General features: G+C 43.1%; 1 protein-coding gene across 1 annotated transcript in view; it reads right to left on the bottom strand.

The window, feature by feature from the left end:
• BOD1L1 (biorientation of chromosomes in cell division 1 like 1) overlaps nucleotides 1-24,975 on the bottom strand; it is a 51,427-nt gene that overhangs the window by 8,710 nt on the left and 17,742 nt on the right. The window contains exons 10-22 of the mRNA XM_081068210.1: nucleotides 17,841-23,814; nucleotides 15,868-15,932; nucleotides 14,440-14,524; nucleotides 10,467-10,510; nucleotides 8,907-8,967; nucleotides 6,852-6,922; nucleotides 6,028-6,100; nucleotides 4,520-4,599; nucleotides 2,823-2,907; nucleotides 2,413-2,486; nucleotides 1,315-1,390; nucleotides 1,198-1,232; nucleotides 155-200 (exon numbers count right to left, since the gene is read on the bottom strand). Of these exons, the coding sequence (XP_080924336.1) occupies nucleotides 155-200; nucleotides 1,198-1,232; nucleotides 1,315-1,390; nucleotides 2,413-2,486; nucleotides 2,823-2,907; nucleotides 4,520-4,599; nucleotides 6,028-6,100; nucleotides 6,852-6,922; nucleotides 8,907-8,967; nucleotides 10,467-10,510; nucleotides 14,440-14,524; nucleotides 15,868-15,932; nucleotides 17,841-23,814 (6,769 nt within the window). The remainder of the gene's footprint in view (nucleotides 1-154; nucleotides 201-1,197; nucleotides 1,233-1,314; nucleotides 1,391-2,412; nucleotides 2,487-2,822; nucleotides 2,908-4,519; nucleotides 4,600-6,027; nucleotides 6,101-6,851; nucleotides 6,923-8,906; nucleotides 8,968-10,466; nucleotides 10,511-14,439; nucleotides 14,525-15,867; nucleotides 15,933-17,840; nucleotides 23,815-24,975) is intronic.

Here is a 24,975-nt window from a genome sequence, read left to right as displayed (position 1 = left end):
AGTGGCTCAGATGACACGAAAAGCTAACAGACACGGCCTCTGGTGGCTACAAGGACAGCTGTTCTTACCAAGGGGGCCGCCCACTTCAGCGAGCAACAATGACTGTAAAAGCTACCCCGCAGCAGCCTCCCTGCCCTTCCTTAGTCGCACACACCTGTCTGCACGACTTTCAGCTTGCCACCAGGTGGAGACTGTTCTACCTGAATTTAAACACATGAACAAAAAATTGAAGTCAGCAGTTTGTCATCATCACACAGAAAGTCAATCCATACTGCACCCAAGGATTAGGACCTTTATTTATTATGTAGGCAGCATATTTGGATGCTGTTTTCTGCAGTAGATTACTGATGCCTATGCTTCCATGGGGGCAACCACAGCCCCTCCCTCCACTGTGCTGCCAGGCCAGGAGTCCTGGGGGGAGAGACGCAGCACAGTCCACTGCTGAAGTTCTCCAAGCCCAGCAAACCCGCTGCCGCATGTGCTGCTTCGGGTTTGTTGTCTTATAATGGTTCTATGAGATAAGCACTGGAGGTTTCGTTATACCATTTTGTACCCAAGGAAATGGAGTCTCAGGGGAGTCACGTGATAGGCCCAGTGTGACAGATCTGGGAGTAGGGAGTAGGTGGCAGAGTGGAGGCTTGAATCTCATTTGCTTTTGTGAGGTCAGTGGACCTATGTCTGTCCCTCTCACAATGCTGTCATGGAAACCCATGCAATGAAGTCTTGGTACAATGATTTTGTGGGGTAGATGCTTCAGGGTCAAAAAAAGAATGTTTAAAAAGATAAAGTATCACTGAGGACTTGCCTGCACTGAAATCGGCACAGTTTATTACAAACGCAATGTCACAGAAAGTAGTAAGATGGTGAGACACATCAGGAGCTTCCAGGAAGCAGCCACTATCTAAACACCATATAACACAGCAAATTTCTATATTTTCATTGAGGGTGACCACAAGAAGGTAAGTCCCTAGAAACTTCTAAGTGAGGAAGGAATCAGGATGAAGAACACACAACTAATATAATTATGCTTACATGAAGAGATCAGTAATCGAGATATTATTTGAAAGGTTTTAAGAAAGTCGTTTAAAGCTTTTTAAATACTTAAAGAAATAAAGTTCAAAGTACTAGATATTGCAGTGTACCCTCCTAGGTCAAGAGCAAGTATCTGAAGAGCTGTCGTCATTTGTAATTACTTACAGTGCTAATGCCAGTATCTGTTTTGCAGTCTTCTTCTAAAAAAAGCAAAAATAAACCTTTTAGAAAATCAGTTGAAAAATTCCTTGTGTGTGAACTGAAAACACACCAAATACCTACTCGTTTTTAATGGTGTTTCTACAGGGTGTTTACGAGGTCTTCCTCTTTTCCTTTTAATAATTACCGGCTGATCTTCCTAAGGAGGAAAGTTTAAAGAAAGCAGCGATGAAGAAGTTTTATCCTCTATTATACAAAGATTATCTCATTTTCTCAAAATGAGACTTCGAGTTCCGTCCTAAGAGGCCTCAAGTCCCAGCTTTGTCCCTTGACAGATATTCCTATGGCCTTGGGCGTAGGCATGTCCCTCAGTACGGTGCCCTCACCTCAAATACTGACAACAACAGGATGAATTCAGAGTCGTGCAGGGTCCGGGCTAACGAGGTGATGCAAGCAAGCGCTCAGCAAGTGTGAGCTTCCAATGCTGTAATAAACACGTGTGCCCACTGAAATGTAGGTGCAGTCTAAGTCAGCTGTCACCAAACATTATCCCTTGTAAAGAATAAAGGGGGCCTCTGAGTATGAGAGGGTAGAAAGAACTATTGAGAAGTTGTATCAAGACGGGGAAACTTGGTCATGGTTTCCTAGAAGATCTTTATGGGCCTATCCCAGACCACTGCAATTCTGTGCCCCCTGGGCTCTCGGCAAGGCTGAATGGGCCAACAGCAGGCAGGTTGGGGGTCCGCCTTTTCCTGCCGCCTCCCAGGAACCCCTGCCTGTGCCTCCTGAAACTGGGTCCCCGGTGGCACTCCGTGCAGGCCCTCTACAGGCCCGACTGCGGCCCATTTCATTCTGTCCAGACTCCCGGGTGCAGCACCCCACATCACACTCCCATATCTGACCTGAACTGGTACCTGGCTTGTCTGTGCTAAGCTGCCAGGTCAGAAACCTGGGATGGCCACAGAGGTACAGCTCTGGACAAGACAGATGGAGGTCTCATACAAATGTTTGGATGAAATGAAGATGAAGAGAACAAAATTAACTAGAACTAGACTAATAAAATGCCCTGTATGAAATGGCGTCCACTGCAATTAAAAAAAAAAGAGCTCCTTCAATGCTTTCAAAAGTACTTAAGAAAAACTTAAGGGAATGGCATTTAACGCATTTTCTTTGCTTTTAGTCCTTAAATAAATCTGAACAAATACGAGAAACTTTCCTTACCTCCTGAGATTTGATGTTGTCATCGTCATTCTGCTCTGTCTTTTCGCCAGCAGCTTCACTGCTGCTATAATCATCTGCAGAAACGCAGAGCTTTGTCACTGCCTCACGCTGGGACACCCCCAAGGTGACCTACGCACACACGCACACGCACTCCATTCTCAGGCCTATGCCACTGAGTCAAGGAGCTGGAGTCTGGTTAACTGGCAAGCAGCACACTTTGGGTAGACTACGATCCAAATGAGAAATGACACCCAAACCCTACGAATATTAAACACATGTGTGGCTGTGTCATGAAGGGAAGGCAAGGGAGGAAATGCAGCTTTAGTTGGTGAGGGCTGGCGAGAGACGCTGGCCGTGTGAAGAATTAGTGTGCCCTCAAAACCATTCACCTCAGCAGATGCAGTACTCACCTTTGTCCTCCAGGACCCTAGAAGCAGTGCTGTTTGTGTTAGGACTCGTTTTAGAGAATTCTTCCAAATCTCCAGAGTTCTCTTCCTACAGGGAAGTTGAACAAAACAAGAAGCCTCTTTTTCAAACTGCCTCCATTTATCCTTCCAGAGCTGTCCTTTCTATTTCAAAAACAATTTCCCAGTGGTCTCTTAGAAGTCTGTTAGAAACTGTTTTAACAAAGTAACTATTGCTGCTGCTGGTAAGAGGATAAAAAAGATAAATTCTGAAGGCAGAGAAGCATGAGATAAGGTCCAACTACAAAGCAACAAGACCATTCTTTTTTCCCCCTAAAAAGTTGGAATCATTCTTCTTTCTCACCCTGGACTTTGTCTTTTTGTGAGAAACCTCAAAGGAAGAGAGGAACTTGCAACAGATTATTTCCTTTGTTGGGTGGTGTAGGAGAACTGGGGGAAGGGATAAAGCAAAGTGCTAAAGAGAATTTCTGGGTATCTAGCTGGGCTGATTCACAGCAACGAACCCCCAATGGTCAAATTATTCACCTTGGTTGCAAAAAAGTTTTGAGCTTGAAATACTAAAATGTTTACACTATAATACTAACATAATATGCAGACAAAAATATATACATTAAACGTACTGTTTTAAAATACTGAAAACATTATCTATGTATGATTTTTTTACTAAACATTATTATTAAGATAGTTTATATAAATTTAACATTAAAAAAACTTATACAAAATTGAAGGGGAAATAAAAAGATACCCTCCCATATGCTTCTCTCCAAACCGAGGAGCACAATCTCAGGACTGGGCAGGGGGCACGGCCTTAAAATTGAAAAGCCCGCCTCTTTCTTTGGCTACAACCAACTGAAATTCATGACCATATGTGACTTTCCCTCTTTGGTTGTTAAAATTCTTTAACTACTTTTTATTTATGTTATCACATTAGGAGAAAAAGAGACTTTGAATTAATTTCAGTTAGCTGGAAGTCAGCTGCATATAGTTTTATAAGCCAACTTAAATACTTTTGGAACAAGGTGGGAAAAAATAAATTAGGAAAAGAGAAAACAAGGCGATGGTGCTAGTTGGGAACAGACAATGACAAGGACTGAGTCTGAGAAGTGGAAGAACACCCAAGAAGAGGCATCTACCAGCAACCAGAGAAAGTCAGGCCGAGAACAGGAGAAGGTAGCGGCAGAAATAAAAATCTATAAGCCACTTCCCCGAGTCTTAAGATGGAAATAAATCTTAGGAGAGAAAGGTAATGTATAAGGCCCATCCCCGGACTATACATATTTTTAGGGGTAGGAGGTAAGGCAGAGAGATGGCAGAATAGTAACATTTTAAAATAACATGTGTCACTGTATTTCCCTGTTGCGGTGATAAGTATATCAGTAATACAGCATACTACACTTTGGAAAAAAGCACCTAGAAACCTAAAGAAGTCAGTATTATGTTTGAATAAAAAGCTAAGCACTGATTATATCTAAACTGTGATAAAATATAACCTTATAGTATAAAATTATAAAGTACAACATTTAGGTCTTTTTTGAGGCCTAAAAAATATACAACTTCTATAATACAGTGATTATTATAAGAGATACATATAATAAAAGTGATACTGAAACAATATTATTAGTATTCACAATGATATAATCAGGTTACCTACTGAATTTAAAATTAATATGTGGAAAGAATACCTTTGTATCTTGTGGCTCAGCTTCAGAACATGGCCTCTGTGCGGTTTCTATTTTGGAATCCAGGACATCTGGATTATCATCTGTAAATCAGTTTGGACAGAACCACAAAGGAATAAAAGCTAAATGAAAAATGAAATGCACAGTTCTATTTTAAGACAGTTTGAGACTTCTTTCTTAGGTTTGTGATACAGTGAAGCCAAAGTTATTCTAAATGCACTTATGATGGCATGTGATTTGAGCCTTGGCCCTGACAAAGCCTAATATATACATAAAATACACAAATATATATAAAAATATATACATACATGTAATACAAAAAATACACAAATACTCAAGTGACATCAACATCAATTAAACAGGTTCTATGGAAAGGGAAGGGTCCCCGGAGACACACTAACTTCCTGAACAAGTAACCTAAGGGTACAGTTTAGTGATTAAGACCATGGGCTTGGCTAGGATTCAGATATACTTGATGGAGATAAAGTCACAATCTCTCAGAATCCCGTTTTCTTTTAAAATGGTGATAATACCTAGCTCACATAGTTATTGTGAATGGGTATAAAGTACCATGGATAATACGTAGGCACAGTATAAACTCAATAATTATAAAATAATTACATGTTCCTCACCAAAAAAGAAAAGTATTTATCCATTCTTTCTCACATGCTATTTAATAAGTATTTATTGAATTTGTGCTTTGTCTCAGGTATTCAAGTATAAAAGTCTCTGCACTGCCCAATATGGTAGCTGCTAACCACATGTGGCTACTGATATTTAAATTAATTAAATTAAATACAATGAAAAATTCAGTCTTTCATTTACACTGACCACATTCAAGAGCTCAACTGTCACACCTGGCTAGCAGCGACTGGACGAGAGCTTTTCCATCGCTGAGGCACATTCGACTGGATGGCATTGTACAGACCGCAGCGAGGTGAACAGTGAAGCACAGAGGGGCTATTAAATGCCCCTTTCCTACAGTGTTTCACTAGCCCCGCCGGCCATTTGTTTATTATAATCTCAAATAAGGAACTTGGTGGCACCTGGCTGGATCCCAGGCCCAGGTGACAGAGGGAGCTTGGGTTTGTATGAGTTTCAGGGGTTGGGTCTTCCCTAAGAAACAATCTACTTTCTAGGTAAAGTCCAGAAAAGGCCCTGGAGGTGTCAAGCCAGTCTGGAAACAAACTAGACTCTAGAGCTGCAAAGCAAACAATTACATTGGATTCCTGAACAACATGGGCTTGAGTTTTCAAAATCTGCATGTAAGCGAACCTGTGCAGTTCAAACCCGCATTGTTCAAGGGTCAACTGTGGTTTTGATCTTCAGCTGGGAATTGGTGTGTGGAGGGCCGATTTAAGTTACACTTGAATTCTTGACTGTGCAGGTGGTCAGGCTGATCACGGGTCAACTGTACTACCCTCTAGAATTTTCTGTTATTGGTCCACTATTTGTGAAAATACTGTGTTTCCCAAAGGTGGCTAAAACAGAAAGATAAACATTCTAAATACCCAGTTCATCATCTGAAGAAGGGTAATGCTTCTTTCTTTTTCTTTTAGGCATATGTCTTTCTTCTTCTTCAACCTGGAATTAAGAATGACTGTGTGTTAAAGGCAATAGAGTTTGGATCCAAATCTACTGAAACAAGGGCACATTATATTAGCTTCTAACCTTTGGAATAAATTTTTATATACATTTTAAAAAATTCTAGAATACTACTTTTGGTACCTAGATTTCGATTAGACTCATTTTCTTGGCTTGAGTCTTTTTGAGGGGGGATTTGAATGTAAACGCATAGAAAATACGCAAATCTGTTTCTGGTTACATACTATACTTCAACAATTCTAAAATATGATTTTTTTAAACAAATATTTCTCGTTTTACCATCTCTGAAGTCAACCTGTGTCTTACAATTGATGGCATGTCACAAATTTCTCATTTTACCATCTCTGAAGTCAACCTGTGTCTTACAATTGATGGCATGTCACAAATTTCTCATTTTACCATCTCTGAAGTCAACCTGTGTCTTACAATTGATGGCATGTCACAAATAAGCTGGTGGTGTTTTTCTCCTCTCTTAATGGCCCATTAAAGGGTTGATGAAAGGCAGTACATGAAAAAACATTCTTGACTGTACAACATGGACATGTCCAAATAATCCTGGGAACTGTCAAATTACCTAAACATTACAGGAGCAAAAACAGATAAAAGTGACATGGAGAACTCTGAACAATTCCATTTTATTTTTAATATATACAAAGAAGTAAAGCCTTTGTGCGCAGGTAAAAACACTATCTATAAAATATGAAATCTTGATTTTCTTATGAAAACCCACCTCCGTAGGATTTGCTTCAACACTGTGACCTCTGACAGCTTCTGTGTTGTCTTTTCTACCCTTGGAGATCTCTGAGTAATAAATAAAAAAAGGAAAAAAAACCCTTAAATGCTTATTCATTCCAATACTTATTTTAGGGGTGTGTTTAGCAGGTGAGTTTACAAATGATGGTGACGTGACCCTCACAGCAATGATGTCAGGTAAGTCCCAGAAATTCCATTTCTAGACGTGAGTAACTGGGCTCAAGGAGCAAGAGGGTCGGTGGATGTGCCAGGGCAGACTCGGCAGCATGTCCCCCCAGCTCGCGTAGCAGCACAGGAACAAGTGGGAAACATTCAATACCATAGTCAAATATGGGAGAAGGCATGGAGTGACAACTGGCACACCACCTGGGGACAATTTGGCACGTTCAGTCAAGTTGAAGAGGTGCCTATCAACCCAGCAATTCCACACCTGGAGTTACAGGTACACTACATATGCACTGGGAAACACGTACAAGATCACACATGGCAACATTCTTTGTAAGTGGGGAAAGTTGCAAAAAACTGAAATGTCCATCAACAAAATAAACGAACAAGAAGAACTGGTGTATTCACACAATGGAATACTAAATGGCAATTGAAATAAAGTAACTGGAGTTATACACCATCAACATGACACAATTTGGGAACGAAATGCTTAATAAACAAATACGGTAGAGACGGTTTCTGTAATGTGATGCCCTCTTCCTAAAGCATGCAACATAGTGCCACATATTGTTTATACAGATATATACAGCAAATGCAGAATAGTGGTTCCCTTTGGAATAGATAAAAGGAAAAAAGACTGGGATTAAGGAGATAATGTGGATTCACCTGTATCTGTAACACTTTAAAATAAGCATCTGAAGCAAGTATACTAAATTTTAAGGTATGACAAAACTAGGTATGGCGTAACACATTATAAAAATAACTCTACAGGGGATCAAGACCTATTTCCCCATTCTTGGAATAGGGCATCAAAAAAATCAGTAGGAATAAACAAAATTCTATTCTCTATGTGAACACAGAATTATCCCCTGGGCGTTGGCAGCCTTCAGGGTTGCAAGGAATGAGGCCTGACCCCTGGGAAAAGACCTACATACTGTGTTTTGCTATGTATAATGTGCACTTTTTTTGCCCAAATTTGTGAGGGAAAAATAAGGATGCGTATTATACCTGGGTAGTACTAATTCCGTACCTATATAAATGTTTTTAATTCTTTTATTTATGGTTATGAGTTCAAAGTGTAACTCTAGAAATCAATAATAATATTCATATATAAAATACCCTGGAATACGATAATCGGTTTTGTTGAACTTAGGATAAACTTGCAACGACGAGGAGTTCTTGGCCTTCTATGATGCTTAAATATTTTAAATTTGTTACCGGTGCATAAAATTTCTTGTACCTTGTATCTGTTCTTGTGTTTTGTAATTATTTGTTACATAAAATTTCTTGTACCATGTTAAAAAATAAATGCCAATCTTCCTTTACAATACAAAACACAAGTACCTAAATATAAACAAATAAAAATTTGAATTAAAAAATTAAAACGATCTTTTTCACCTGAAAAGTTTGGGCCAAAACCATGGGTGTGCATTATACACGGGAGCACATTATACCAAGCAAAATATGGTAATGGTGGTGTCTCTGAGGTGTATCAAATTGAGACTTCCTGTCAGAAGTTAGCACAGAATGCCTACAGTACAAGCACAGGGGACTAAACATTTTGTATTCACACTGGATTGAGCCCACTGTGAGGTTACTGGCAAAGTTCTAGTAGCTCTTTAAGGCAAGGCACCACTTACTTATAAGCTGCATGGCTTGTAAGCTTAAACAAGCTACCGGGCCTCTCCACGGCCTGCCCTTCCTCAACTACAGATGTCATGCTGCTAACACTCGCATTATGGATCACATTAATTAAACGAGAGAAAATGTGGAAGTAATTAGCACAAGGCCTGGCACATAGAAGGCACTGAACAAATGATAATTACAATTACTATGAAAATTACTGCTATGAAATTCATTAACTTACCTTCTTTGTCAGGAGATTTGCTGTGAATGTCTTCATTTGCTCTTGAGCCTGAATTTTCGGCCTAAACATACAATAGAAAAGGTTGTTTATGGATAATCTGCCAAGTCTTGAAGGCAGAAAGAAAAAAAGAAAGGTAATTTCCATAATCTGGCAGTTTGTGGGAATGCTGAAAGGAGCTGGAATACGTGTTCTTTTCTATTTCACCCACAAGCTCAAGAGCATAGAGCATCTTCCTTTTTGAAGACGTTTTGGTTTAACAAATTATTATCCCACTGTGCTTATTCTCGTCTTTAAAATGTTTATGGCAAGAGAGTAAGAAATCAGAGAGAATATATTTCTGAATTCTATGAAATCTCTTCCCATCCAACAATCCCTCACGATTTTTTACTTAAAAATGCTAAAGGATTCTATCATAAGATTTCCCCTTGGCAAATCTTGTCAATTGTCCTTTTTTTTCTTTTTTTTAACTGAGGTGAAATCTCAGAATGCCCTACAATGTTCTAAATCCAAGCTACAGAATGTCATGTGTATTTCGGAAGGATGGTTGTGCCTGGATGGGTAAAGGCAGCTGCTGGGGTTCGGGGGTTCTGGGAACCTGGGAAGTAGGATGGAGCCATGCTGGGGTTGCTTACAATCGCCTCACTGGCTCTGGAAGGTAAACCTGAACCAAACCGAGTGGGCTTTTCTCCTCCTTCTTACTCAGCAGACTGTGTACGAGTGTCTAGCTATTAAGTTGGTGCAAAAGTAATTGCAGTTTAAAAGGTTAAAAACAATTGCAAAAACCGCATTTACTTCTGCACTCACCTAATACAAATGGGATGCTTTGGCATTGAGGGCTCTGATGTCACAGCTGTCGGGTAGTAAGACCTCTAGGGGCACTGGAAAGAATGTGGCTGCCCGCGATTTGCAAGCCTTTTACAAAATGTTCACTCCTGGTATGATATCAGGTCCCCTATAAATGCATTCAGAAATACGAAAAAAAATTTCCTTTCAAGCACAAAAGGGATTAGGAGAGCCACATGTGGGGGGGAAAATGCATATATCGCAATTATAGTTTAGTATCTTTAGAAAAGCTTTCCAAAAATAAAAGTGAACTTTAGTTTTCAAAATAAAATCTGTCTACATCACCCTGACAAATGAACATCATGGTCCAATTTGCAATGTCATTGCAGTAATAACGAATAACCGAAAGTTCATAGTCCTTTGAAGAAATTCATTAGCATCCACATACCAGGTGAGTTTCCTAGTCTGACTGATCTGGGTCTCTTCTATTTCCTTTGTTCTATTTCATGACACTGGCTTAAATTCAGTGGGGCTGAATTCAGAGTGAGTTTTTCTTTTTTTTTTAAGAAAACAACTACATTTCCTGACATCTGTGGATACAGTTGAATGTGAAAAAGAACAAGTAAAAACTCTGATCAGTATGCTGAACTCCAGTGGAAAGCATGCTACCAAAAGCCTCCTGTCTCCTAAAAAAATGCAGACACCCCTCCCCAATCGCTCTCAAAACACCAAAACAACCCCAACAATGACAACCAACCAACCACTACAGTGACTTACACTCAGTGATTCATTCACCAACAAAGGCTCCCTCTGTACTTCAGCTGTTCAAAAACAAAAAATGAGAAATAAGGAAACTGAATATTGTTTCTGAAGCAGAGAAACAAATTTAGAGCGTTTTAGGGCAGTTAGGTAGGACTATATTGCTAAGTGGCCTAGTTGCCTCTATGAATTATAAAGTTCTGACCAATTATTTTCTACAATCCATGTTCTGTCACACTACCAGAAAAACAACAGAAGTTAATGCCACCTGACGTTTTACAATGGCAGTGGTGCACGAAATAGTACTGATTTACCTATGTTGATGGTCTGACGCTCAGAAGAAAGGTGGAAGAAAGATGAAGCCACAGTGTTACACTGGTTGATTTAAAAATAATACCATCAAGTAAAAAGTTAGCTGTTATCCCTTCCAACAGCAAAGGTCTATTTATATTCTTTGGAAACTTGAAGTGCAAGGTACTGTTTCTACTCAACAATGACAGGACACACATTTTTCTTCTAAAGCACTTCCTTTTACGTAAGTAGATCTCTTATTGAACCATACCCAAACACAGTAATCTGAAATATAACTGTGGGAACAAAGGACTCCAGCAACCCCCAAATGTTACCTTTTTGACAATTAACAAATGGGATGTTAATTATTTCTACTATAACACATGTGAACACATTTTAACTAATGCATCTATCTCAGTTTTGGAGAGATCAGTCATTGTTAGGGCTTTAACATGCCAGCACGAAGAGCTTACCAGGTCTTGGGGTAGCCTTCTGGGACTGCCTGATAAGACACTTCAGTTATAAGGCTGGCAGGTCACAAATTGTGAAGGCTGCCCTTTCTGGTGGCTTTGCCTGGGAAGGTCCCGCCCTGACCACTGCAGGTGGTCCCGGGTGAAGGTTCAGACACACTGCGTACACACTGCTTTTCTCTTAGCTTTTACCACCTAATACACACCTACTCAGCCTTCAATATTTGGCTCCAAAACGGGGTGGGGTGGGGTAGTGACAAGTGCTTATCAAAATTCAGAATGTATGTGTTCACTTTTATGGAAATACTTGGGGAAACAGTTACACGCATATGGAAATTGAGGCTTTATTTATAATAGTAAAAACTACAAAACTGGAAATTAGTAAAAGACCTAACCAACAGGAAAATTCATTGTAGGTTACTGTACACGCTGTTGAGCTAACAGATGAAGTCAATCTGTACACAGCGACACTGGAGGATGCCCACAATATTTGGCTCAGTAAAAAGAAGGAATTGTAGAACTGTGTAAATATTATGACCTTACTTTTGTTTAAATACACAACTGTACTCATGAAGAGGCGGGACTTTATTATGCACGCACGTCTATGTATCTTACTTTCTATAACTAAAGGGCATGGAGAGCTTGGGTCAGCTTAAATGGAGGCTGTCCCCAAAGCCCTGCCCAGCTGAGTGAACCCCAGAAGACATGAGTGGATCTTTATTACAGGCTGCATCTTCTCACCCGCCTGGCCATTCCAGCGAACCCCCGAGGGCAGGACTGCATTTGCCATCTTGATTTTCCCAGTACTTTCACTGGCTCACTAATGTTTATCATCCCCATGAATAATTTAGAGCTGGGACCACTGCAGGAGACGCTGTAGCTGCTCTGTCCTTCCCCAGAGCCCAGACTGGTCCAGGGCAGTGTGCTCCCAGAGACATCAACTCCACTCTTGCCCTGGGGACAGAGCACTTGCCTTAATTGAAGTCAACCAGAAAGTTATAGTCACCTGGTCACAGCAATTCATTGAGGATGGACACAGCTACTTCATCCAAATTCGAGTAAGTCTTCGGATTTTGGCCAAGAATCACAGGACAGATATTTTTCCAGGGGCCGTGAATGAGAAAGCAGTGACCTCTGTTGTGGGCCAAGGACGAAGAAACTGGGCCTTTTCAAGATGTGTCTCTGGGGTTATCACCGCACTCAGATCACCTTGCCTTTACTTTTCAGCTTTGTGGCTGCTACGGACAGGATGCGTGTGCCCCTCAAATTCACCTCAGATCGATTCATTAGGGTATCAAAACCCTGATCCCCCATGTATTTATTTGCAGGTGGGGCCTTGGGAAGTGATCCGGTTTAGATGAGACTGTAAGGTTGGGGCTCCCAGGATGGGATTAGTGTCCTTATAAGAAGAGGAGACATGAGCTCTCTCTCCCCCTCTCTCTACATGCACCAAGGAAGGCCATGTGTGGCCGTAACTAGGAAGAGACCTTCACCAGGAACCTGATCAGGCTGGCACCCTGAACTCGCACTTCCCAGTCTCTACCACCACTTGAGAGAAAGACTTGTTGAAAGAGACAGTTGTTTAAGCTACTCAACCTATGGGATTCTGCTTCAGCAGCCTGAACTAAGACAACGAGCTAATGCATTTCTTTTACAGGGTTTTCTGGTCCTTGCAATCAGTATCACCCTGACACTTCATTGGATTTGCACCGACATTTCAACATTGTAAAAAAAAAAAAGAGAGAATTTGCTTTTTGCTTTTAAATTTGGTCTAATACTCTAAGGTTCCTATTACTATTTTTCCTAGTTAATGTGTGAATCAGAAGAAAATGTAAAATAATGACTAGAGTACAAACCATAAACACATCTCTCTTGGCACAACTGTCATTTCCATTTTCCTAACCCACCGGTTCTCAGTGTGGCCCAGGGGTCCCTGGGAAGTCCCGAGACTTTCCAGTAAGAGGTCGACAAGGTCCAACTGTTGTCACAATAATACTAAGATGTCATTCACCTTTTAAACTCATGAGTACACAAAGGAGTTTTCCAGAGGCGACACGATGTGCCCACGATTATATGAAAAGACTAGTAAAATCCAGCCACGCGTGGTACGTGTGGTGCTGGACTCTCCCCATATACTTCCACCAGGACAACAAATAGCAGCACATCGAATACGGAAACAGACATGAGAAACCAGCTATTTTCTACCAACCGAGACTTAAAAGAGATTTGCAAAAATGTAAAACAATGTCACCTTTTTTCATGTTAACTTAGAGTGAGTTCATTATAATGAGTTTAGTATGTATTTTACAGCTTTCTCAATTTTAATTTTTTGTTTGATAAATGTCAACAGGTACAATCCGTATGACAAAAGCTCTCTGGGGTCCTCAATCATTTTTAAGGGTGTAAAGTGGTCCCGAGACCAGAGTTTGAGAGTTGCTGCCCTGATCCTTTCTGACACTGAGGCTCTCCCTTAAAAAGTCTGCAGTGGACCCTAAAACTGGCACATACTGAATGTCAACTGTAAGTGATACATTTAAAAAGGAGGGGAAGGGGAATAAGAGGTCCAAATTTCTAGGTATAAAATAAACAAGTCATGGGGATGTGACATACAGCATGGAAAATATAGTCAATAATATTGTGATAGCGTGCTATTGTATCAGATGGTTGCTGGACTTATCGTGGTGCTCACTTCTTTAGGTATATAAATGCTGAATAACTATGCTGTACCCCCGAAACTAATATAAGGTTGTATGTTAGCTATATTTTTAACATAAAGCAAAAAAAATAATACAATAGAATAAAAAAGACTGGCACTGAGAGACTGAGAGGAGGCCATGCAAACTTGCAGTGGCTTTGGTGTAGTCACTGGGGCAATGGCCAGAGTCCACGGGCCAAGAGTGGGGGAGTTAGAGAAGCAGGCCCAGCCCACGGGCTGCAGACCTTCCTTTGGAAACGAGCTGCAATGGTAGCTCCTGCAAGTGCAGGAAGGGAGACACAACACTTGAGAAAGAGTTTGCTCAAAGAACTTTCTTTTTGCCACAAGGACTAGGAGATACCAGATTTAAACAACCACCTTACATAAAATTGCCTTCACAACAAAAGGTATGATGTTAAATTCATATGGCCTGTCAGCTTATTATTATGAAGCAGCTATTGATTTTAAGCTGCAATGACAGGTAAAATCACATGCAAGGAAAAAATAAAGTGAACATTGGCTAAAAAGAGCTTACCCATTCCAACCAGCTTTCTCCCACATGGACTTTCTGATGGGGCTAGAATTTCATGATTTTTCTCTTCCTCTGATGGTACAAACATCTAAAAAGTACAAAGCACCATAGAAAACAAGTTAACTGAGGTTTTTATAACAAGAAGGCAAGGCTAACCTCACATGAATTAAACCCCAGCACCCATCATCTTGTAACAATATAAAGTCTTCTTTTATATTGCCAGCCTTTAACAACAAAACAAAACAAAACAAAAAAATCAAGCTAATTTCATGCATCAATGGTTGTCCTACTGTTTTAAATTAAGACTCCACAGTGTAGTACTGCACACAGGGCCCTTCCTAGTCAGGTGCTGGCCCTTTCCAGGCGTACGTTAGACCACAGCCTACCTTGAATCATTGCAGTGCCTGGGACTCACCATCGGCCCAGCCCTTCCCTCTCTGTCTAGAATACGCTTCTTTGCATGGAAGGCTTTCTTTTCTTTCTCCTCTGGTAAACTTCTACTACTCTACAGTGGTACCTCGGTTTTTTAACGTAATCCATTCCAGAAGACTGTTCGAGTTCCGAAACGTCGAAAACAGCCAACAGCTAGGCCTCAGGATCTTGCACTCAGCAGAAGCCGCGTGACATGTTCGACTTCTGAGGTGTGTTCGAAAACCGAAGCATTTATTTCTGGGTTTATGGTGTTTGTAAACCGAAACGTTCATCAATGGAGACGTTGGAAAACCGAGGTACTACTGTACTTACAAAATTCCACTCTATGTCCTCCTTGCAAGCCCTCCCATCTGTATACCCATTGCTCCTGCTGGGTAAGTCGAGCCCCCGTGCCCTGTTCACCGCCCCCGGCTTACCACTATCCTGTCATGTATACTTGGAGGGAGCCACGGGATCAGTCTGGAAAGGGAGTATGAAGACTAAATTATGTAAACCACATTGGCCATGATTAAAAACTAGACTTTATTCAAAGTATGATGAGAAGCCACTGGAAATTTCAAGCAGAGTAATGACGTGACCTATTTATGTTTTTCAGGGTAACTCTCAGGGCTGTGCGAATCAGATTGAAGGAGGGACCTGAGAGGAAGGAAGTCCAAGGGGGACACACCTGAAGTAGTGGCTTAGACTATGGTGGAAACTATAGAAACAGAAACAGATGGACTCACGTTATATTTTGGAAATGGAACCTGTAAGAACTGACAACGGATTACACCTGGGGTGATGGGTTTCTGGTTTGAGGAAATGGAACTGATAATGGCACTATTTACTGAGATTATTGAGGTTCTTTGCTCCCCCCCACAGGATGTGACAACAGTAATACTTAAGCGTCTTTAGTACAACGAAAATAAGAGCGATATACTGCTGAAATGGACATATTCCTATATGGGGAAAGGTCCTGACCCCATTCACAGCTCAGCGCAACTGAATTTTCAGCCATACCTCAGTTTTCAAGTCGGCTGTCAGTTCCAATCTTCCCAAAACAGCCAATGGAGACTCTTCACTGCCTAATGAAATTCAAACCATTAAACCAATTTACGAATTTGCTCAGAAAATACATCCTGAATCAAAAGGTAATAAAATGTTCACATCTAGCACACCATGCCCCTTTTCCTGTTTTATTTGGCTGTCAGTAGAAAACAATTAAAAGGAATACATATGAAACATCTCAGAGGAAAGACAGGGATCATTTACCTTTTTTTGCGGGGGTAGGGTGTTGAAATTGTTTCTTGCTGTTAAGGTGGCTGACCAGAAAGAACGATACAGTATCATTTGTGAAGAAATCTTATTTCCAAGTGTTTCTCTACAGTTACCTGTATCAAGTTTGTCCCTAAATGAAAATGTTCTGGGCCACTGAGGAATATTCTTGATAAAGAAGAGGATTTATGAATAGACTCACTTCACACGCTTTATGCTGACATGGTGAAATCAAACACAAACAAGTGTGAGGCAGACAAAAAGAAAATGGAGTTTTCTCTGGTGGAGACTCAAGTTTGTCCCTGTCTTGGACCTTTCTTTCTTTCACTCCCCTATCCTGCGACTTGTGGCTTCCAGTTTCTCTCACATGCCCACACATTAAGTCTCCAAAGAAAATCCTTTCTTTCTCCAAGAGGCTGCAGGCCTTTCCTTGCTAAAGTGCTTCTCTTTTTGCTGCTCCTCCTTTGGGGAAAACAAAGGAAGGAGGAAGGAGTGACAGATTGCAACGAGGATAAAGTCATAAAACTTGCAGAACAGTTAACTTACCCCAGGCTAAATTCAACGGAAAATTTTAAACTTACTTATTCCAACCCTTGGAACATTTTTTAATGTCTGCTATTTAAGTCCCTATAATGAACAGGACTGTCCCTCGTGACCTCAGCTTTCCGAGGCTGCATTACATGGTATTTAAGGTCTGCTCCCGTTTCAAAGCGCAGGATGCTACAATTTGTACAGGCAGAGTGGGTGGGAAAGAAGTCAAGTCCCTGAGCCCCCTCAAGACCAGCCCCCGTCCCTTTGAGTCCCCACAGGATCCCGTGCTTGCCTCACTTCTAAGAACCGGTCACACTCGCGTCACTGCCTACTTCCCTGCACGGCTAGACACGCAGCTATCTTCCCACCTCGACTATCTAACTTTGCGTCCCCAGAGCCTAGCACAGTAGCAGCTGGTATCAAGTGGCCCAAGTTGGACGGAAAAGTCAGTGACTGAGCTCAACGCTTACACCTTCAAAGTTACCAACCATTTCTAACAAGACCAGCACTCTCTGAAATCTGCCAGGAGAGAACATGTTTCATTTCCCTTTCAACCAGGTTCTAAACCAAAAACGAACTCATTTTACCTGAACAATACACTCAGTTATAAAAACAGAAGCTCCCTTGATTAAAGGAACCAGCTGGATTGAACTGCCACATGCTACAAATGTCTTCAGTCAGATGAGAGTTGAAATGATGCTTTGTGCTATTACCCCCCATTCCATACAAAAGAAAACTGAAGTGCAGAAGGAACGGTGTTCTACAAGACACCCAAGTATCATGCAAGTTACTTAAATTCTGTGAGCTTATTTGCTCATTTGTAAAATGAGGGTGACGAAAAAATGCTTATTTCTCAGGGTGTTGAAAGGTACTCATTTTGATTGACGAGAAACCTGAAGGTCAGAGAGTTCAGTTAAGTGGTGGATGTCAGTCACACAGATTACACATGGGGCTAGCAGGCCACCCATTCCTCTGCTTCCTGCCTGTCTTCCTGTCCCATGAGAAATGGGTTTACGGTTTTAAGCTTTCAAACACAAGTTTGTTTCAGAGAGCTTGACCTGCAAGTTTGATAAATTATTTTGTGACATTCTGGAACCAAAACCATCTTTTGGAAGGTTGTCTTAAATGCGCTCTACATACATTCATCGATGTAAAATGATAAAATGTACAACTAGAGAGATTCTCACCTATGTCACCCAAATCTTCCTCAGAAGAAACAGTGACCTCGAGGTCTCCTTCCTGCTGGAATGATTTTGTCATGCCATCTTCTGTTTTCTCAGCGGATGCCTGAGCAGCCCATGTGCCACTGGGCTCACCCCTTCTGGTGACGTCCTGCTCGCCCGTAGGAGCTGGCAGGGCTACACTGTGGGCAGCTGAACGGGCTGAGCAGGAAGGCGCACTCTCTGCTTCTCCACCATTAACACATTTGGCGGTGGTGGTTTTCCAGTTGCCCTCAGGCGGCCGCAGGGCAGGAGGGAGAGAGGATTGCTGCGTGGCAGCGTCTCCGACACGTGGCGTGTCATTAGCTACGTTAGCACCCATGCTCACGGCTGTCAGAGAGCGAATGCTGACGGAGGAGTCCTCAGTCGTCGGCCCCGATGTGGGCTCTGGGCCCCCCTGGGGGACAGGTGTGTCAGCAGTCCTGGCCGAGCCCCTCCCCGCCAAACAGCTTGCGGTGGTGCTGTCCCTGCCGGTCCCTGCCTCAGGGCTTCCATCTCCCATCGGAACAGAGCTCGCGGACACATCTTTGTGTGCCGGCGGGCCGCCCTCTGCGGGGAGCACACTGACGGACGCCCTGTCGCAGCCTTCCTCAGTACGCACTTCTTTCCTTCCTGTGACTGGCCCAGGACACCGACAGGCGTTCTCAGCCATTAGGCTGGGCATAGGGACCTCACACTTGCTCTCCTTCGCCGAGGACAGGCCACCTTTTCCTTCGGGGATGCTGGCAGTCAGCTGACTCTCCTCGTGCCTGTGTCGGCCGCTGGCGACGAGCACGCATTCGGCCGTGCTGGTGGAGATAATGGCAGCGTCACTCGGGTCCTCCATTCTTGCAGCAGGGGGCGGGTCTGCGTCCTGTGGGGCAGTGCCCCTCATGACGGCTTCACGCCCCTCGGAGCTGCTTGTGGAGATCACGGTGGTGTCGCTTATCTCTTCCGCGGGTGTGACCAAGAGACGGACCTCTTCCCGAGGGACGGCGCTGGACACGGGGCCCTCACAGTCTTCTCCCGAGCTTGTTGAGATGACCGCACTGCCATCTTTTTCTTCCATGGCTGCAGCAGACCGCTCGTTTGCGCTCTCCGCACCCACGCCGGAAACAGAGGCCTCGCATTCTTCTGCTATGCTGGTGGAAATGAGCGCGTCGTCTCTGTCCTCCTTGCTGGTTGAGGCATGGGGACTGGCAGCCTCTGTGGGTGCGCTGGGCATAGGCTCCTCGGAGTCGTCAGTGCTGAGCGAGACCGGGCCTTGCGCTCGGCTGTCCACGACTGCAGCCGGCTGCTGACATCCGGCCCGGGCGACGGTGGCTGCGCTGGACACGGGCACCTCCGGCTCCTCCTCGATGCTTGTGGAAATCATGGCGCACTCGTCTTTGTCTTCGTTTCTCGTAGCAGTGGGCTGGCTGTCTTCTCCCGAAACTGCACTGGGCATGGGGGCCTCGAAGTCTTCTGTATGCACGCGGGTGCCTTCCAGCCCTTCCTCCGCTCTCGGTGCACCTGAACGACCTTCTTGCACATCCACAACCGTGTCTGACTGCGTGGTGTAACCATTCATCGTGCTGGTGGAAATCACCAAGCCTGTGCCTGGACTCTTGCCCCCAGCCAAACAAGCCTGGTTGGTGATATCATCACTGGCTGTGGAAGCCATGAGGCCATCACACTCCTCGTTTTCCACAGAGGTGATGACACCTTCCTCCTCTTTCTCACTGGGCAATGTGTGATGGACCTCATGTTCTGGGACCGCCCCGGACACAACTGCCTCATAGCTGCCCCCCACCAGGCCAGTGGAAATGGTGGTGTCTCCAGCATTTTCTTTCTCGGTGAGCTGACTGTCGCTTTGACCTGAAGCTGCACTAGTCAGGGGACCCTCGCCACCTTCAGGCTCGGGTGCTGCTTCAGCCTTTCTGCCCACAGCGCTGGTCACGCTGCTTTCAACAATCTCTTTTGCACTGGAGCAGATCTCGGTATCTTTACCTTTCTTCTCGGCACCACTCCTGCTATCGACGTCACTTTCGTGTGCGTTTACGATGGCCGCTCCAGCCTCAGCTGCCACATGCCCCTCTGCAGTCCCAATCGGACTGTCTCCCTCTTCAGCACTTTCACAGACGGAGATGCCTTCGCTTTCTTCCATCCCCGTGCAGGCTGAAGCGTGCCCGACTTCATTTCCTCGTCCAGTACTAGTGACAACACCCTCACCTTCATCATCCTCCTCTTTGGCACCCGTGCTGGTGACAATGCCTTCGTCATCACAGGGACCAGCGGCAACCGACGGTACATTAGTCACTTCTTTGGCTACTGTGCTGTCCATTGTACTCTCTCCATTTTCTTCAGATTCAGAACTTAGCGCAAAGCCTTCGCCGCTCTCCTCGGAACCGCTGCAGCTTGCAGGGCCCTCTCCATCCTCCTCCGTGATCCCTGTGCTGGTGACTGCACTTTCACCCTCCGTGCCGTCATTCACAGAACCATCTCCTTCTTGAGTGGCACTTGTTCCTGGTGGCGTGTCATCGTCTTCCAGGACCACGGCTGCACCTGTAACCATGCGCTCCTCCTGTGGCCCTGCCCCAGTTCCTGAGCACATAACAAAGTGCTCACTCCTCCTTTCTGCTCCTGTACATGTCACAGTTCCCTCAGTTTCTTTCTTGGGGCCCAATCTCGTCACCGTCCTCTGGAATCCATCTAGATCTTCCCTGCTTAATGAGCCCTCTCGTATTTCGGTCCCAGCACTCGTTACGGCTCCATCGCTTTCAATTTCACTAATGAAGGTAACAGTTCCTTCGACTGTTTCTGAGTGTCTACTGGAAGAGCCGTCACATTTTTCTTCAGAGCCAGCACTGGTCACAGCATCGTCTTTCTCTTCGGAAGTTACAGCACTGTTGACACTGTCTTCAACTGGAGCTGCCTGAGGCACGGGGTCTGCTGCTCGTCCTTCAGCTCCGGCCACAGCACACTCTCCACTTTCTCCTTCCTTGGTGCTGGTGAGGAAAGTTTCGCTTTCGGCGAATCCCTCCGTGACCACGCCCCCACCCTCTTCGGCTGCCGCAAAAACAGTGCCTTCGCTGGCTTCTGCCCCAACCTGGAGAGGATTGTTTCTGCAGCGTGCGCCTGTTATCAGGCCTTCGTCGGCCTCGATGCTTGTGCACGGCACAGCCACCTGCCCCGCGCTGGCTTCTGAAGATGTGGTGGTGGCATTCCCGGCTTTCACCAGGTCTCCGGTAATGCCGCCGTCCTTCCCTTCAGTACTAGTGGCCACAGAAGCCTTTTCTGCTCGAGCAGACCCAGCCACATTTTCAGGCTGTCCACTCCTTTGGTGCAAAGCAGATGCTGCAGCATTCCTTCCAGCACTGGTGTCCACCTCACTGCTCTCATGCCTTCTTTCAACAGCTGGCGTGTTTTCTACGTCACCTCGGCCTCCACTGTGCTTCAGTTCAACAGTTTTAGCAGCTTTTTCAGTGCTCATACGTGCAGCAATGCCATCCTTCTTGCCATTTTCGACTGCAGTTCTCACTGCCTGCTCTGAAGTGGGCTCTGTACTTAAGCCACTTTCTTTCCTGGCTATGGCCACCAAGCCACCGTCTTTGTTAACACTCTGATGTTCCATAATTGTGCCTAACTCGCTACCAAAAGACATGCTTACTTCCCCTGGCTTCCTGTGCAGTACGGTGGCCTGGTAACCTGCTGGAATGTGCCTTTTGCTATCTGTACTTGCTTTTGCTGCGGTATCAGCTGTGGAAATCGTACCGCCTTCTTTGCTGTCACTTGTCCTAGGGACCTCTGATTCGCCAACAGTCAGACTGTGGTTAGGGGAACCAGTGTGGTCCACAGGGGAGGTGCTGGCTGGGCCACCTTCTAACATAGTTCTTTTGTCAACGATAAGAATTCCATCTGAATCATGAGGTTGTTTCTGAGGCACAACAGTCCCTGAACTTAAGGACGGTGAGGGGTTTAAATCTGTGGAATGTTCAAGAACAGCGTTTCCCTGAGCAACATGCTCTTCAGTGGGTCTTGTGTTTTTCAAATTCTTCTGTGCCCCGTCACTTTCTGATGGGGCACGAGGTAACATCCTCTGATTCGTTTCAGAGTCTACATTCATTTCACGAGTTCCTTGTTGACTGGGTTCTTTCTCCCTGGGACTTAATTTGGACATAGCACTTTGGACATGCACTTTCCTGGTCAGGATGCTTTTATGGTCAGAGTGCTTTTCAGAATTACTAGCAACTGTTCCACGTCCCGATTTACACAGTGGAGCTGCTGTCTTTGCATCTACTGTGGATGTCCTTAAATCGTCCTTTAGAACTGTGGCTGTAGTTTTTTGTTTCGTCACATTTTCAGAGTCCATATCTTGCTGAGAACTATTACTGCTGCTCTCCTGGGTTTTAGATACTTCCGATACATTTTCAACAGCAGGCTCAGAATCAGTTTCCATTGGCTCTTGTTCAGGGATCAATGTGGTATCGCCACTTTTTTTTGGTCTCTGAAGGGAGGAACCCAAAGTGTTTGCTGCAAGTTTTTCTTCTCCTTTGGTCATTTCTTGGGATAAGCTTCCTCTTCGATTTTCACACAATCTTCTACTTAATTTCCTTTCCATGGCTGAACTAATCCCTCTGGCCTTCTCATGATTACTGTCAACTTCTTTACCATCATCTGATTTATTTTCTTCCTTCTTTTTCACGTCCTTACTGCTATGCTTTAAGTTTCTGCTTTTGTGCCCATCTGATAACTTCCTCTCAAGTCTGGAGGAGCTTGCATCTTTGTCACCCTTATACTTCTCCTTTGCTAATGGTGGCTTAGCTCTGTGACTGGTGTCCTTCTGCGTACCGTGTGCTGAACAAGCAGCACTCTCTAATATAGGTTCAACTCCAGTTTCTTCAGAAGATTTGTCCTCAACTTTAGACTTTCGCTGTCTATCTGGGTCATTTTCTTCTGTGTACTTTTCCTTCTCTGGTTTTGGAGTGGCCGTCTGTTTTGTGACACCTTCTTGTAATTCTGTTTCAATGACTTTCAACTGTTTGCCTTGACTTTTGGATTTCGACTTTAACCCAAGTTTCTCTTCTAACAAGCTCTTTGTTCTTCGCTTCTCCTTGTGGACAACCTCTTCTGGTTTTGAGTTACTATCTAAGTTGGTCGAGTCCATATCACACTTATCCTCTGAATAACTTTCACTTCTTCTCTGTAATGTGATTCCATGTTGCTTGGAACTCAGAGAATCTTTCTGAATTTTGGAATCACTTGATCTTCTTGATTTGTGCTCTGCCTTAGTTTTTTCAGTTGACAGGTGTCTGTCTTTTTTGTTGTTTTCTTTACGAACATTTTCATCTGTTTTTATAATATATTCAGAAACTGGCTTTCCATCTTTGCCTAAAACTGATAATTTCCTTTCATTCCTATGTTTACTTTTTCGTTCAGCTTTATCATCTAACGAGAGTTTAGTCTGTTGACTTTGCTTCTGAATACTTTCATCTACTTTTAAACCTTTTTCAGAAGAGTGAAGCTCAGTGTCATCACCCGTTTTATGTACACTGTCCCCTTTATGTTTATGTTTCGTGGATAATTTGTCTTCTGACAGAATTTTTTCTTTTTCAGGCTTCTCCTTAGAGGATTTTGTCTCTTTCTTCAGTAGGTTTTTCACATGTGGTGTTTCAGAATCATCTTTCTTTAGATGTTTTTCATTTTTAAGTGTGCTTTTCTGTTTCTGGGGTTCTTCTGTGCCCATTTCTGAGCGTTCCAATTGCCTTTTTCCATCTCGCGTGTCAGTCTCTTCCTGTGCCCCTTCCATCACAACAGGGGTAGATGTCCGTCTTTTATGTTCTCTTTCGATTTTGGATTCATTTTTGTTTTCATCAGCTGAATGCAAAGACTCTGAGAGTCTCCGGGTAGGTTTACTTGGTTCACTTTTTGCATGAACATGCTTGGAATCCTTTGAAGAAGACACCTTTTCCTTTTCACAATGCTGTGAAGAAAACAAAGGTTAAAATATGAGAAAGTCAATTTTTACACTCAAATTTAACATCTGGGTGCATTTAATATGTTGAATGCTATCACGTGTTTTACACCTTACTTAATCTTTGCAAGCAGCCTGTGGTAGGGATTATGAACTTAATTTTATGCACCAGGAAAGTGAAGCTCAGCACGATTCAATAACTTGACGAATTTAGATGATCTCATTACAAGTCTAGTGCTCTTCCTGCTACACTGCAGGCATCATTATAAAGACTCGTTATTTCTCCGGATATTTGTCCATGCATTTAGGCCTTCTTTAACTCTCCATCATATACCCTATGGTTGTTAATAAACATAAACAGAATGAATGACAATCCAAGTGCTTTGCAGGCCAAAAGTACACCTAATGTTGAAGGCAATTTAAAATTTTATACTGAAATAAAGGTTTCCTATATTTTAATTTAGAAACCAGATTTATGAGGACCTCATGAATTTAGCTACTTGGTAGACATGCCAGTTAGGAAGTTTTAAATGCACACAATAACTCTCAGTAACAGGAACGATGTTCCATAAAATATATGTGTATGGTCATGTAGCCAAGGAAAGATAATGAGAGGTCATCACATCTGAACCTACCCCTAGGCCCCAAAGTATGGCCTGGAATAGATTCTTAATGTTAATGAGTGGATGCTGACTAAACATACTTAATAAAGACTCACTGACTACTAGGTATAATTATTCTTATTCACAGAATGGTTTAAAGTCCTCAGAAAAACCTGTGTGTCTGGGTCAGCTTACCACTGCATCTCCTTACAATTTAACACAAAGATGAATGTACTTTTACTAAGATAGGTATCAGGATGTAGTAAGACCTTTAAAAATACTTTAAAATTAAATTCCTCAAAGAAAGAACTAAAAGGGATTTCATCAGTCTAATTTTGTAGTAAGATCTAACCAATTAATATGAATAAAATTTTGAGATCATTTGTCAAAGAAATGTATCATCTAATAAAGTTAAATATTTAAAAATATGCCATTAAAATATCATGACATACTGAAATATGCCTCAAACTTCTGAATAAAGAAATCAAGAATATTTACTGGCTATGAATAGTCACTACATTATTAGTTTTCTTCCTTAGAAGTATTAAGCAATAGTATTAAGCTAATA

This window comes from Rhinolophus hipposideros, assembly GCF_964194185.1.
Source record: "Rhinolophus hipposideros genome assembly, chromosome: 1".
Taxonomy (NCBI): Eukaryota; Metazoa; Chordata; class Mammalia; order Chiroptera; family Rhinolophidae; genus Rhinolophus; species Rhinolophus hipposideros.
The sequence above is the reverse complement of the archived record's forward strand: the minus strand, read 5'-3'. Positions and strand labels throughout refer to the sequence as shown.